General features: G+C 31.1%; 1 protein-coding gene across 1 annotated transcript in view; it reads left to right on the forward strand.

The window, feature by feature from the left end:
- The window catches only part of LOC144250993 (kelch-like protein 1), a 380,194-nt gene that overhangs the window by 114,110 nt on the left and 251,399 nt on the right, over window positions 1–14,685 (forward strand). Inside the window, exon 2 of the mRNA XM_077794136.1 lies at window positions 12,250–12,432. Within this exon, the coding sequence (XP_077650262.1) occupies window positions 12,250–12,432 (183 nt within the window). The remainder of the gene's footprint in view (window positions 1–12,249; window positions 12,433–14,685) is intronic.

The raw sequence follows: 14,685 nt of genomic DNA on the forward strand, positions 1-14,685 counted from the left end.
AAGTATTTATGCTCACATGCTTCTTTGTGATTTTTTAAATCATAGTTGGCTGAGATGTGCTCCCCAAAATTTCCTAGGCTCTAATTTTCCAAGTGGAATGGCCAGATGGTCAATATAGCTTTCTTGTTAGTCACAGTCACTTCTATTATTATTTGATCTTCTGTGTTAAGTGCCTAAGTCACAGAACACTTTGTACAGTAGCCCAGGCATTGAACAGAGGCCTATCTTGAGCTGCACTGGTAGACTTGTATATACACATATATACATAGATATACATATATATGTGTGTGTGTATATATATATATATATATATATATATTTGTACATATATATAAAACTATATGTATATGCATATATCAAATATATACATGTATATATTATACAAAAATAATATATGAAGTATTAGATATAAATATATATGTATAATTTCTTTATTTTGTAGGTAAAATGTGAGATAGATCTTGACTAACAGCTATGTTATAACAAATGTAATCAGCAGTGATGACAATTGAAGTTGATATTCCAGATGTGATATTTTTGCAGATGAAAATCACCTCAGTCCCTGAAATCTAATATGTAGCTATCAACTTCCTATGAGATTTTCTGAAAATCAACAGGGAGAACAGCCTCCCTGTATGTGCACACCTGTGCAAACATCTACACACACACACACACACCACACACACACACACACACACACACACACACACACACACACTACTCTTGCTTACAAAAGAAAAAAGAAATTTTGGCAAATGGAATAAAATGGCTGAACCTGTAACACATTATTTTAAATGAAATAAACTAGTTACAGAAGTACAAGTACTGAATGATTCCACTTATATGTGGAATCTAACATAGTTAAATGCATCAAATAAGCAAGCAGAATGAATGGTTGTTGCCAGAAGCTGTAAATAGGGATGGGGAGGTGTCAGGGTTTTTAGTCCCCCCCCTTTCCTCCTGACCTGCGGGAGAGATGAGGAATGGGGAGAGCACCCTGCCACACACCACCAGGATGAGGGTCCACTGACTTCCTGGACCCAGCCTTCCCTCGCCAGTGGACAATCAGGGCATCAGGGAAACTAGTCAAAGCAGGAGCTCCTTTATTGAGAAAACACACACAGCTAATATAATGTACAGGAACCAATTAGGGTTAAAGGTCAGCAGGGTGGGGAGAGTTCACATCTACACCCATCCTACAGGCAGTAATGGGAGACAGGACCTGTCCCCTGTCCGAAGGCAGAAGAGTTCTGAGCCTATCCTAGAGGTAGTCCGATTCTTCATCACAACCCATGGCAATGCCTTCTGGCTAATTGCTAGGTGCTCTCTTAGCCATATGTGGCCCTAGGACTGGGAAGCAGATAGCAACAAACAAGTTAAGTTTCCTCTTTTCTGATGCAACATGCCCCACGTTACATCATGCCCTACAGGGAGGAAGTAAATGGGATGCTGCTATTCAATAAATACAGAGGTTCAATTATTTAAGATGAATAAGTTCCATACATCTGTTGTACAATTTTGTTTTTACAATTAATGTTATACAACTAAAATTTGGTTGAGAGGGCACATCTATTATTAAGAATTTTTACCAAAATATTAATTAAAAATAAAAGGAAAAAAATTGGACATTTTTTCTAAAAACCAGCAATTTTTTAACATGCTAAAACGTTAATACTCATAGAATTTTCACCAATATGAAAGAACTCAAGTTTTGAAGTATTATTCTATTCTAATTTTAAGAAGTAAGACATCTTGGTATTTCCTGCCCATCAGATTCAGTAATCACAATATCACCAATGTCATGGAAAATTGTTGTTTTATGGATTATCAAGGTGACCAAGACTCTTGCAGATTACCTAATGGAGGTGAGTTGTCATTCTCCTATGGTAAGATATTGGAGTAAGGCTGTTCTCCTTGTTGGGTCAATGCAAACATGTTCTGATTTCCCTAAAACATTGATTTTTTTAAAAAAAAATATAATGGGAACTTGATAGCTAAATACCCAGTTTCGGGAACTATGAGTTGATTTTCTTCTATAAAAATAATACAACCAGAATATCAACTTCAATTATCATTATTGCTTGATTGCATTTGCAATGATATAGTTATTATTTAAGATCCATCTGGCATTTTTCCCTAACAAATGAATGAATTTATGATATAATTGAATCTCTGCTTTTTCATATTTTAAGCTTTTAATGTAATACTAATGTATGTTTTTTTTTTTATAAATGCAGGAAAGTTTTGGGTTTACTACTGTTGTGGACATATGGTAGGAGTTCATTTAACAAATTTCTCCCTAATATGCCTGATTCTGTGGTTTATAAAATCAGTATGAAAAACATGACAGTTTCTTAATACATCTTTAGTAACTGTGCATTCTTATACTGATTAACTAGTACAGGTGAAGTCCATTGATCCAATGACAACATCAGGATATGGGTTTGGGTAAATATGAAATAAATTACTGGCTTTCAAAAGTTTTTCTCTGTCTGGTCATATAAGTTAGCATTTTAGAGTAGTGAACTACTCACTTTAGTTCATAGATAATGTTTAATAACTCCTGGAATTTTTTGGTTCTCTCCATTTTCTAATATCAAATATTTGGGGAAAACATGAATAAATATTCTCAATACAGAATTGTAGCAATTGTACAGACTCCTTCCTTTAAAAACCCAGAATTAAAATCAATTAAGTTTCTTTGAATCTCTGAGTTGATAAATTAAGAAACTTGAGAAGAGAACATAATGAAACATGGTAACTCAACTCTGATTTCTGCAGAAAATGTCTGAATATTTCCAATTAAATAGACCAAGTAACAATGTAGAAAACTGTCCATCTCTTACATACTGGTAACTCATATAATCATCTTGATACCTCCAAAGACATCTATCCACTGAACGTGACTTCATTCCTATAGTAATAACAGGGAACAGCAAACTTTTTGTATATGTAATGAGTGAGGCAGTAGATAATTTACATTTGGGGGAAATATGGTCTCTGTCAAAACTACTCAACATTATTGTTATCACAAGAAAGCAGACATAGGCAATATATAATGAAATGGATGTGAATGCTCTTGAATAAGATTCATTTTTATTTTTAATTTAATTGGTGTACAGTAATTGTATATGTTATAGGGTATAGTAATGACAAGTTGATACATGTATACAGTACATAATGATAAAAAAGAATTAAAATTTTATTTACAAAAAATGTAGTAGTATTCATTGTTTATAGGACACAGGTCTCCACGTTGTCTTTGGTACAATATTGCCATTGACATGAAATGGCTCAATTCAATTGTGTCATCAGAGTCTTAGTTTACTTAACAGAGACTTCAAATTATGCTACTGGACTCCTTGTCAATGAATTCCTTATTGGCAAAAGGAGCCTTCTCTAGAAAACCCAGTAGTTATGGCCAAACAGATTGGCCACAATAGATTAATTATATCATTTCTGTGGCCACTAGTAGTGTTGTATATGCTCTAAAGTATGCTTAGGAAATGTTGCCATTGCAGATGCTAGGACTCCTTATATTAACCCGTAAAAGACAATAAGCCACCCCTCTGAATGCTGGAGCCACATCAATTCAGTTCATCCAATTCATTCTTAATGTGACATCCTGTGAATCTCTTTCTACATGTGTTTCCTAGGTACCTGTCTATACAAATTAGTACAATATCATGTAATTCCTTTGATGTGTGATATGTATTCCCAGCATAGACATTGTGTTTTTTTCCTTCATACTATGAAGAGAGTTATAAGCCTGGGAATAATAAAGCATCTTGGGAAGGTCCTAAGGAAACATGGTATTACATTGAAAAGCATCTGCTTTTGATAAAAACCTGGTGAAAGATTCAAAGAAACTTGATGCAACAGTAGGTTATTTTCCTCTGTAGAGGAGATGGTTCTGCTTCTACAATCAAGGGAATCTAAAGAAAATGGTTCAAGGTTCTTGGTTTTTCTTGTGTTCCCACAGTTGTCCCCAAGTCTAATAGTGTCACCCCTATCCAACCAAGCCTCATTCAAATCATAACTGATTCAATGAGCTTGTACATTAAACAGGCATTGTGATTTTTGTCAAAATTAGATTAGGGACCTGCTCCTTCTATGTGTTTGTTCTGGTTTCATTAGAAATAAAGGGTGTTTTATTCTGTTTCTTCTGTACATTGAGTTTGGAACTCTAGGCCCTAAAATTATCATTCATTATTTCTTTATAAACTCTCTAGCACAACTCATAGTTCTTATAACTTATAATGTTGCTAAATCAATATATTTTAATTCTTTTTGCCTACTAGCTGCTCATGCTATATCTTTATTCTGGTTATTTTGAATAAAAGTGATGTCTAAGCACTGGATTTTTAGTTCTCCATTTCCAACCTAAAAATATCACCTGTGTATTTCCTAAATATGTTAAGCTCTCAAATTCCCAATTTGTTTTCAGTATCCTGGGGCAACTGCTCTAATCAGAAAGAGCCCCTGTATAAAATAAAGTCACACTCTTTCAAACAAAGATGTTTAATGAAGATATACTTACCTAGGTATTGGCTATATTAGAGGAACAAGGTAGTTATATGACATTCAGATTAGAACACTGGGAGGCCATTACCACCTCTAAGCTGGAAGAACAAGAGGAAGGAATGATACACCTGGAGCCTAGAGTCAACTGGAAACTATATAATGCCTGTGTAGGAGGAATTGACTCTTGGAGGAATGTGTGTAGATAAAGTACTACACAGGGAGAGAACAGGAATATAGTAAGTTTCATTCTTCACTCTCATCAGCCTCTTCTTTCTGGCCACTGCATAAACCAAGACTCAGCACTGAAGATTCTCTGCCTTAAACATTCCTCAGAATCACTGCAGGCCTTGAAAAACAAATCCATTTTGTAATGATGGGTGGAAATATTGCAGAGGGTGGTATGTGCAGGGATCAGGTTCCTTCTGTGGAAGACAGCAGGTTACACAGGCAGTAAATAAGTGTGATCTAAAGGCCTATGTGGGGAAGGGGCAACAAATAAAACCTTAAACATCTGAAATAAGTTTTCTTTATCAAAAATCTATTGTATGTAAATGGTATAAATTAAGTCAATGTATGACTGAACACACACAGGAAAATTAGCAGATGCAATTGCTACTAAATATGAGTAGTCCTACTCAAGGTAGGTTAATTTTATCTGATATGATTTACTAATCAATATGGTTAGAAAAATAAAGTTCAGTCAAGTTATTCACATTCTAAGAAAAGCAAACATTTTCTTCTACAGCATATTTATACAATGAGAATGCAAAAAAAATGCTCTTTTATATTGACTACATGTCTGTCTATAGTTATTTAGGTAAATAATAAATTCACATCTTACTTTGATGTTTGTATTGCAATGTCTAGATAGATACAAAGGAAGAACTTTAATGTAAGAATAGGGACTCCAAATGTCCTCCTAGCATTCCACAAATAATATTTATCCAATTTCTTTACTCTGGAATAATCAAGTGAAATAGAGGGTGTTTCTTATTGTTGTTTGCTTGTTTTTTTGGTGGGGGATAATCTTTACCTGAAAGTCTTAAATTGAATTCTGGCCTCATTATTTTCCAGTTTCATTGTCTAGAGGGATTTTTTTTTTCCTTTTTGCTATTTTACATATTGGTCTCCTCACTTGTAAAATAAGGATTTTAATAATTTTAATAATTCTGACCATCATTCTGACCATTATATCCTCAAAGACTCAGCTGAACCATATTTTCCTCCATGCAGCCTTCCTTTCATTTACACAACCCATATATAGGGTCAGGTGATTACATTTCTTCTCTTTGAATCCCAATTTTTGTATTATTACTTTTATAACACATTTCTTTTATTAACTTTGTTTCCCCCAAGCAACTAGTTGTTCTGAATTACTGAGAGATATTTATTTATCTTCATTTTTATATTTTTGCTTTAGTATATCAGCTCAGATAGTAGGCACTGAATAAATGACTGCTGAATTAAATTGCAAGTGAATTATTTGGAAAAAATGACAACATGTTTTTTTTTTAATACCTTCATTTTGTTTATTTATTTTTATATGGTGATGAGGATCTAACCAAGTGGGAGGCAAGTGCTCTGCCACAGAGCCACAACCCCAGCCCCACCCCTAAAGGGCTTTTTAATTGTAAAATAACCTATAAGTCAATGCTAATTTAGTGAAATGAAGTGTTTGGATGGATCCCAAAGTTTCTGGCCACTGCATAAACCAAGACTCAGTACTGAAGATTCTCTGCCTTAAACATTCCTCAGAATCACTGCAGGCCTTGATTCAGTAGGTCCAAGGTAGTATCTGATACTTGGCAGTTCTAACAAGTTCACAGGAGAATTGATGTGGCTGGCTCAGGGGCAAGTAAGTCTTCTAGAACCACACATATCAATTAAATTTCAAGAACATTTTCTATAAAAGTAAGTCCAATACTTTATATATAAAATTCTTTTTAGTTTATGGTATTAAATTTTCACACCACATTCATTTCCTGCTGTCATCCAAATGAGGAGACCAAATATCACAACATAAAAATCATTTAGCTTGTATTTTTGGTCAAATCTTAGATACAAAGAAATATATCTTAATTGTTTTTAAGAATAGACTGGAAAGATTTTTGAAGGAGATAAATTTTCATTACAGATAGAAGGACTAGAAAGATGTGGAAAAACCTGGTTTTGTGTTATCTGTGATTGCTGTCATTGCTTTTCTTGATAATGATGTATATTAAACGGGGAGACAGAGAATAGTGCTTTTTATTCCTATTGTTTTATAATATGTTTTAGAAATAACTTTTTCAGCAAGATTTTTTAATGAAAAATTTTCATATTTCAAATTGCAAGTAAAACATTTATCTCCCGATGCAGTGGTGCATGCCTGTAATCCCAGCAGCTCAGGAGGCTGAGACAGAAGTATGCAGAATCCAAAAGCCAGTCTCAGCCAAAACAAAGCACTAAGTAACTCAATGTCTCTAAATAAAATACAAAATAGGGCTGAGGGATGTGGCTCAGTGGTCGAATGCCCCTAAATTCAACCCCTAGTATGAAAAAATATATATATTGTACTTCATTTAGTGCAAGCAGCAGTTTTTTCTATCAAATATGTTTTCATAGGAACTCTTTATTTCTGTTATTTTGAAAAATTTACACTTTCAGGATATCTATGGGTATGAACATCTGTATGACATATTTTATTATAGATACCTGTATATATCTCTTTCTATGTGTATATTTTAATTATGTCATTTATAAATGTCATACACAGGCAAAGCACATCTTGGTGTTAGCCAACAGGATCTTAGTAGAACAGTGGAGGAGGGGCGATACTTCTTGCAATTTCCTTTCTTATTACTTTTTCTTTTTCCTTTAAAACTAATTTTGTTTTCTGATAATTTTGTTTTCTGATAATTCATTAACAAGGCAAAAAGTATAAGTTTTGAATAGCTGAAAATGTAAATAAAACAAATTTCTTTTATTAATGTACTTCAGAAATGAATTTGAAGTTTTTTCTAGTTCATCTCAGAGTAATTGCTATGAACAATATTTTCCTTTTCATTATTGTGCCAGAAAATGAATGAAGTAATATTCACTTTTCTAAGAATTTCTGTTTCGCAAAGATAATTAATTGCCATTTTACTCCTGACTAGTTAATTTGAAGAAAATAAAATGACACTATATGTTCAATACTTATTTTTATTTTGACCATAGATATTTTGTGAATGTTGAACTAGAATAATTCAAACATATTGCATTTCTAGTAAGAATTAAGGGAGCTGAAGAAAAACTTTATTGTAGATTGATATATAATGAACAGTTTTTAAGCATTTAAATAGTTTAGTGTACAGCATATATATATGTACAGTTTTTCTCTTCTAATAAGAGATCAATTTATTCCTCTTTAAGTTTTATTTGGTATAAAGAATCTACGACAAAATCCTCTTTTACTGTGAAAAAATTATTCTAACAATAAAAAAATTAAGATTTTATTAATATTAAATCTTAATTTTCACAAATGATTACTATGTCAAACGTTTAAGCTATTAAATCTATCTTAAGTGTCTTGATATAACTTTGGCTTTCTTTCATTTGATTTTCTATTTCCTCAAAATTAAATTATTTACAAGAACTTGAAGTTTGGGAAGCAGAATTTTTTGGGGAAAACTGATTATGGAAGTATATGTTTAGATAACTTTAACATTTTTACCAGCATAAACTTATCTTATTTTCATAATTTAACAATTTTTTACCAACATTCCATGACAATAAAATAATTGAAGGTAATTAGCATAGTATTCTAAATTAATGGCAGTTATATATACAAGATTAATTTAGTTTTCAAATAAGGTTCATTTAATTTTAAAACTTTAGGTACACTGATAGAAAAGGATTTAGTAAGAGAAAACATAAAATGAGATTCATGGGTATTGCCTAATCAATCATTTACATATTACATATTTACATATCAATTATGGACTGCATTACATTAGAAGTATTTTTATAATTTTATCACATTTTGCAAATCAAGAATTTTCTTCTGAGAAGTTTCTTTTATTTCTAGAATTCTCTTTTTTGTGTGTGCAAGAATTTTTAGTGGGCTGGTGATGTGGCTCAAGTGGTAGCTGCTTGCCTGGCATGCGTGCGGCCTGGGTTCCATCCTCAGCACCACATACAAAAAAAGAGGTTGTGTCCGCCGAAAACTAAAAATATATATATATATAAAGAATTTTTAGCACCTAAATTTGGTTTGTCAACCATTCTGATCATTCTGTCAACAATTTTCTTTAAGTTTAAAGTTCTTAAAAATATTTGTTATGTAAATTTTGTGATTTCAAGTATTTAAAAATCCTTTAGTATAAAATAGGGATAGTTATGAACTATTAATTTTAGAATTTTAAAGCAAAAACATCAAATACATTATTTTCTTTGTGGGAATAATTTTTTTCAAGCAACATGTTGCATCATGTACATATATCTTATGATATGTACATATATATATTTACAGTTTCACATCCAGTGTTTCTTTGAAAATAAACTTCAAACTTATTTTACAACTGCTTTAAAATATATACTTTATTTCTACAATCATGATATTAGAAGTTATTTAAAATCATATTACATTTTATAGAAACTAATTGAGACCAGAACCCACTGATGTATCAAGAATATATGAACTTCATTTTTGGTTCATTAGTCACACTTCTTTTTATTTTTCTAACCTACCCATTTGTGTATATATATGTATGTGTACATGTGCTTCAATATTCTGATAAAAAGCCTTACTTAAAATTTTAATTATCTTATAAAATAAAATTGTACCTAGAAGCAACATTAATGGCTATATTCATTTTTCTTGGTTCTAAGTAGCAGCACCTGCTGCTTGAACTTTATCTATTATTATCATATATCTAGTATCTAAATCTCTCTTGGGTGTTATTAAAAGAATTGAAAATTAGTGTGCTTAGCATAACTAAGCATTTATTTTGAACAATGTTTGTGCTATGATACTGATATGTAAAGTGATGCTTTTATTATTCAATGTTTTACTGCAAAGTGGCTTATTCATTTATCTATTTATCTATTTAAATTTCTTTTTTCTCTTTATTTTTGATCAGTTTTTGAACTTTAATATTTTTGTAATGATGAATTTATGGTTTGTTATCAAAATATGTGCCTCACATAAAATATTTAAGCACTTTTAAACAAGGCATTCTGAAAAGACATACATTAACTGAAATACTAAATTACTTGACTAAATCAGGATTTTTCACTCCAGTCCACCCATATTTCACTACAGTTAGTTCCTTTCCTAGAACTGTATAATTATGGGCAATTTCTTTCTTTGATATTACATAAATGTTCTTTAATATATTTTTTAAACAAAATCTAATTCTTATCTCTCAAAGGAAATAAAAAACTACTTGCAAATTTATTTTGTCATTTAATTTAATACTACAGGAAATCATTTAATTGCTATTACTACAAATATTAAACAGTGTTCAAAACATTTTTGTATATTTTAAACTTTGTAGGTCTTATTTGTTAAATAAATAAGACTGGATATGTGAATGAATTAAGTTAAATAGTAAAGCTTAATTTAAAAATCATTCCCATCTTGAAACAAATGTCAACGAAAATGAATCTTACCCAAGTTTGGGATCAGGAAATGATTTATGAGGAAATGTTCAAAAGAAAATCAAGTCAAAACCAATATAACCATTAATATAACAGATTGGTTGACCTTGAAGAAAGTGACTTATTCTCAGATACAATATGGACAGGCTCAAAACAAGAGAACTTTAAGGAAAAGAAAGTCTAGGAAAGTACTTGAATTCAGAAAAAAAAAAAAAAATTTTGGAGTCTACTTTATAGTGCTCCAATTTTTAATACTTATTCTTTTAAATTACTCTCAAAAAAATTTTAGAAAAGGCTCAAATGTATTTAGATTAGATAAGAGAAATTTCTATCTTGACAGTAATTAAACTTTTTACTCTGAATAAATCCTACCAAATATTATACTCTTATATTTCTAGAGTCTCATTAAGTTCTAAGATTGTCAGATTCTATTTCTTTTCAGTAATTGTCTTAATATTTCATCCAAAACATCTTGGATGACTTAAAGATAAGCATGGTAGATTATTTTCTTGCTAACATCTCTGAACTATTTAGTGAAGTGTATAACTTTCTGCCTTATGTTACTTCATTTAATTTCTGAGTAACAAATAGAATGGATTATATCCAGGATCTGGATGTAATCTTTGTTCCAAGCCCTGAGTAAAAAATAATTTGGAGTCATTCTGCTAGACTGCCTCTACTATCTTAAATTTTAGACCCTATTCATGCATTCTGGGTACAATATCAGAACATTCTGGGTATCTTTGGAGGCTTTTTTTTAAATCTCTTTTGGCAACCTACCTGACTCCATTTTCCTTATGTACCTGAGAGATAAAATGTTTATTCTAGACTTAAAAAATATACCTTGCAGTGATGGGGTGTGGCTCAGTGGTAGAGTTTTCGCCTAGCATGCATGAGGCACTGGGTTTGATCCTAAGTACCACATTAAAAAGAAAAATTAAAAAATAAAGATATTGTGTCCCTAAAACTAAAAAATAAATATTAAAAAAATACCTTGCAGACATTTTGTGATTTTCTGTTCAATCTGTTAATGTGCACATGAATTCTATGTTCTTGTCACATGTGCCTGAACCTGATTCACAAAATATGTGCTGAGGAATGACCATATTCTGGGGTTGTAATTTGCAAACTTGTGAAAGACAAAGATATGAGGTAGCAAAAAATTGTATTAGTTTTAAATATTTAAAGGAAAATTTGTAAGGTGTGATGGAAATTACCATATTGCATAGACAAATTTGTAGATATAATTTTAATGAATTTAGTTTTGTAAGATTCTTAGTAGATTCTTTTGGATTCTCTTTGTTTGCAAACACATTTTTTGGAAATACCAATAATACACTTTTTTATCTGGCAATTATGGGTTCAATTTTGTTTGTTTACTTCATACTGAGAAGAACCTTTAAAAAAATGTGGCATAAGAGTAGTGTTAATGTATCTCATTCGGAATCTCAAGGAAAGAAAAGTTTCAATCAAGTATAATGTTTGCAAAATAAATGTGTTAGATAGCTTTATGTGAAAGAATGTGTATTTTAATTAATCACAGTTGTGATTCATTAACCTTTTTTACATATATTTCTGTCTTTGGCTGCTAATATTGTGCTTCAGATTTTGGCTAATATGTTTTGGAAGAAATAATGCTCTATACACTAAACATTATGTCCTTCAAGTTCATTCTTGCGCTCAAATTACAGGATTTTATTTTTTATTATGAGTGAATAGGATTCCATTGTGTAAATACAACACATTTTCTGTGACATGTTTTAATATTTCCTTGTTAATTGATTTTAGAATAAACATTAACAATTTATTTGTATGATGTTTCAGATTTACTAAATTAATATGCTAATAAATACAGAAAGTCTATTTTGAAGTCCTTTTTTTAACAAAACAGAAAAATTTCAATTCATTCATTGCATCCCCCTTCAAATTATTGACTCAAATTATATTTTTCAGACTTGTTTCATTGGATTTGCATAAAATATCTTGAAAATAGGTTCAGCTGGGTTTTTTTTTTCTAAAACTTTCTAGAAAGAATCTACATATCATGCTTGATAATTGGTAGTACTTTGTATAAACACAATCCTGTGTGTCTGTGATTTACAGGGTCTCATCAACCAGTCATTCACTGACACCTCAAAGTGATTTGGACTCTAGTAGCTCTGAAGAATTCTATCAAGCAGTTCACCATGCTGAGCAAACCTTCAGAAAGATGGAGAGTTTCCTGAAGCAGCAGCAACTCTGTGACGTTATCCTGATTGTTGGGAACCGAAAGATACCTGCACATAGGTATAATAGTTTTTCTATCTTGGAAATTTGCATTCATATATTTAAACTTGATAGACTGATATGAAGATTGTAGAATACTCTTAAGATTACAGGAATAGGATCAACATTTCTAAGAAATCTTGGAATTTTGTCATTTTTATTGTTTATCTGGGGGGAAAAGTTATAATGTCATTATTTATAGTGAGCTGTCTTTTTAGGAAAGAAATTAAATATATTGAGTTAATAACACATAACTATGATAATAACTTTATAGGAAAAATACTCCTTTTGTAACTCAAAATAATACTAAATTAAATTATAATTTAGGATATATGCCCAAAATTTGAAATGAAGTATATTATTCTGTCATAATTTTTAAAAATCAGGTTATTTGAATATATACTGTTTATTTTAATTAGAGAATTCAAAGTTGATTTCAGATTCATATTAACAACTTTATTTTGCACTTATTAAAATTAGCTTATAAGATACCAATATTATTAAACCCATCATGTTTTAAAGCTAATACTTCCCAACATTCTTAAAAAATTTTATTATTAATAATTCCAAGTTGCTAGATAGCTAATTATTTTGTACTTTATGGATTTATCAATATCCTTTTGAAAATCCATTAAATTTGATGGTGATTTTCTACTTAATTTCTCCGTTTATTTGTAGTTTTAAGTGAGAAAAGAATTTAAAGTTTTATATTGGCTACTTTAAATAGCCAAATTCAATCTAGGCTTCATATCTGTTGGTGCCAACCAACCACAGATCATAAATTTTAAATTGCATAAGTATTAAATATTTACAGAATGTTTTTCTTGTCATTATTACATAAACAATACATTGATGTAGCATTTACATTTTATTAGGGATTATAAGTGATCTATTAATCTATAAAAAACCTGGGACGGTATGCATAAATTATATGCAAACAGTACAAAATTTTATATAAAGGACTTTAATATCCTTAGAGTTTGGTATTTTGGGGATTCTTGGAACTAATCTGCTGTAGATACTGGGGAATGACTATATGTGTACAAAAAATTTTAGATTATCTGTGTGTATGTCACATTTTATGCTAATGAATTAACAGAAAAAAATAAATCATCCAAGTAGGAAAATATTTCTAATATTCTCCTCTTTTATTTAATTAACATTAAATGTTTTTATCTTCATTTATATAAACATCTATATCTATTTATTACTATAGTTTTAAACATCTGTCTATAATTATAGCAATATATAAATGAATACACATACACACACATACACCCATATGTGTACTAAAATGAATTCAGAAAAATATGGAAAAATTCAGAAACTTAATTATATTTAAGATTCGGAAATACCTGGAAAATAACTTTTTTTTTAAGTTTAGGTTCAATTTTAGACTGTCCACACTTAAAGTGGTTGTTATGTGTGAGCTTAAACATGCCACACTGTATCTCCTGTACCATTTATTCTTCATCCCTCCTTTTCTTTCCTGCCTTTTGGATGATTTCTTTATCATCCTTTTTTTTTTTTTAAACTGGCCTATTTATTTGGGCTTCACCAGTTTCCCCAAAATCTGTCTCACTTCAGGTCACTGCTGCACTTAGAACATGGGTCTGTCTGACACTGAACAAGCACATCACCAAGCAGACCATTTGGGAAAGGGCAAGGGCACAAACCTCACTGTTCAGTATCTTCATGTGTTCCTGTGCCACCTCATGCACAGCCCATAAAAACCTTCAAACAGGACACATTCATTTCTTTTTTTGGCTCTAGTATTGTCATAAATGTTTGCACTTTATCATAAACTCTAAAGTTTATTATTATTTTTATTTGAACAAATGTCTTTTTTGAAATTTGTTGGGATTTTTTGTTTTTGTTTTTTTGGTATAGAACTCAGGGGCACTTCACCACTGAGCCACAGCTTCATTTTGTATTTTATTTAGAGACAGGGTCTCACTGAGTTGCTTAGCACCTTACTGTTTTTGAGGCTGTCTTTGAAATTGTGATCCTCCTGTCTCAGCCTCCCCAGCTGCTGAGATTACAGACATGTGACACAACTCCTGGCCTGATAAAATATTTTTTGTGCCAAAATAAAGATACAAATTTTATTAGTAAAACCATGTACAGTAAGTGGCATCAAGTACATGAAATTGTTATGCAGTCACCATTGTCCATTTTCAGAGGCTTCTGTCTCCACCAACAGACGCTGTGCCCCTCTAGCAATGCCTCCCACTACCCTGCTTCCCCAAGTTTTTGCTTTTTGCTCCTGCAAGT

This window comes from Urocitellus parryii, chromosome Y (assembly GCF_045843805.1).
Source record: "Urocitellus parryii isolate mUroPar1 chromosome Y, mUroPar1.hap1, whole genome shotgun sequence".
NCBI classification, from domain to species: Eukaryota; Metazoa; Chordata; class Mammalia; order Rodentia; family Sciuridae; genus Urocitellus; species Urocitellus parryii.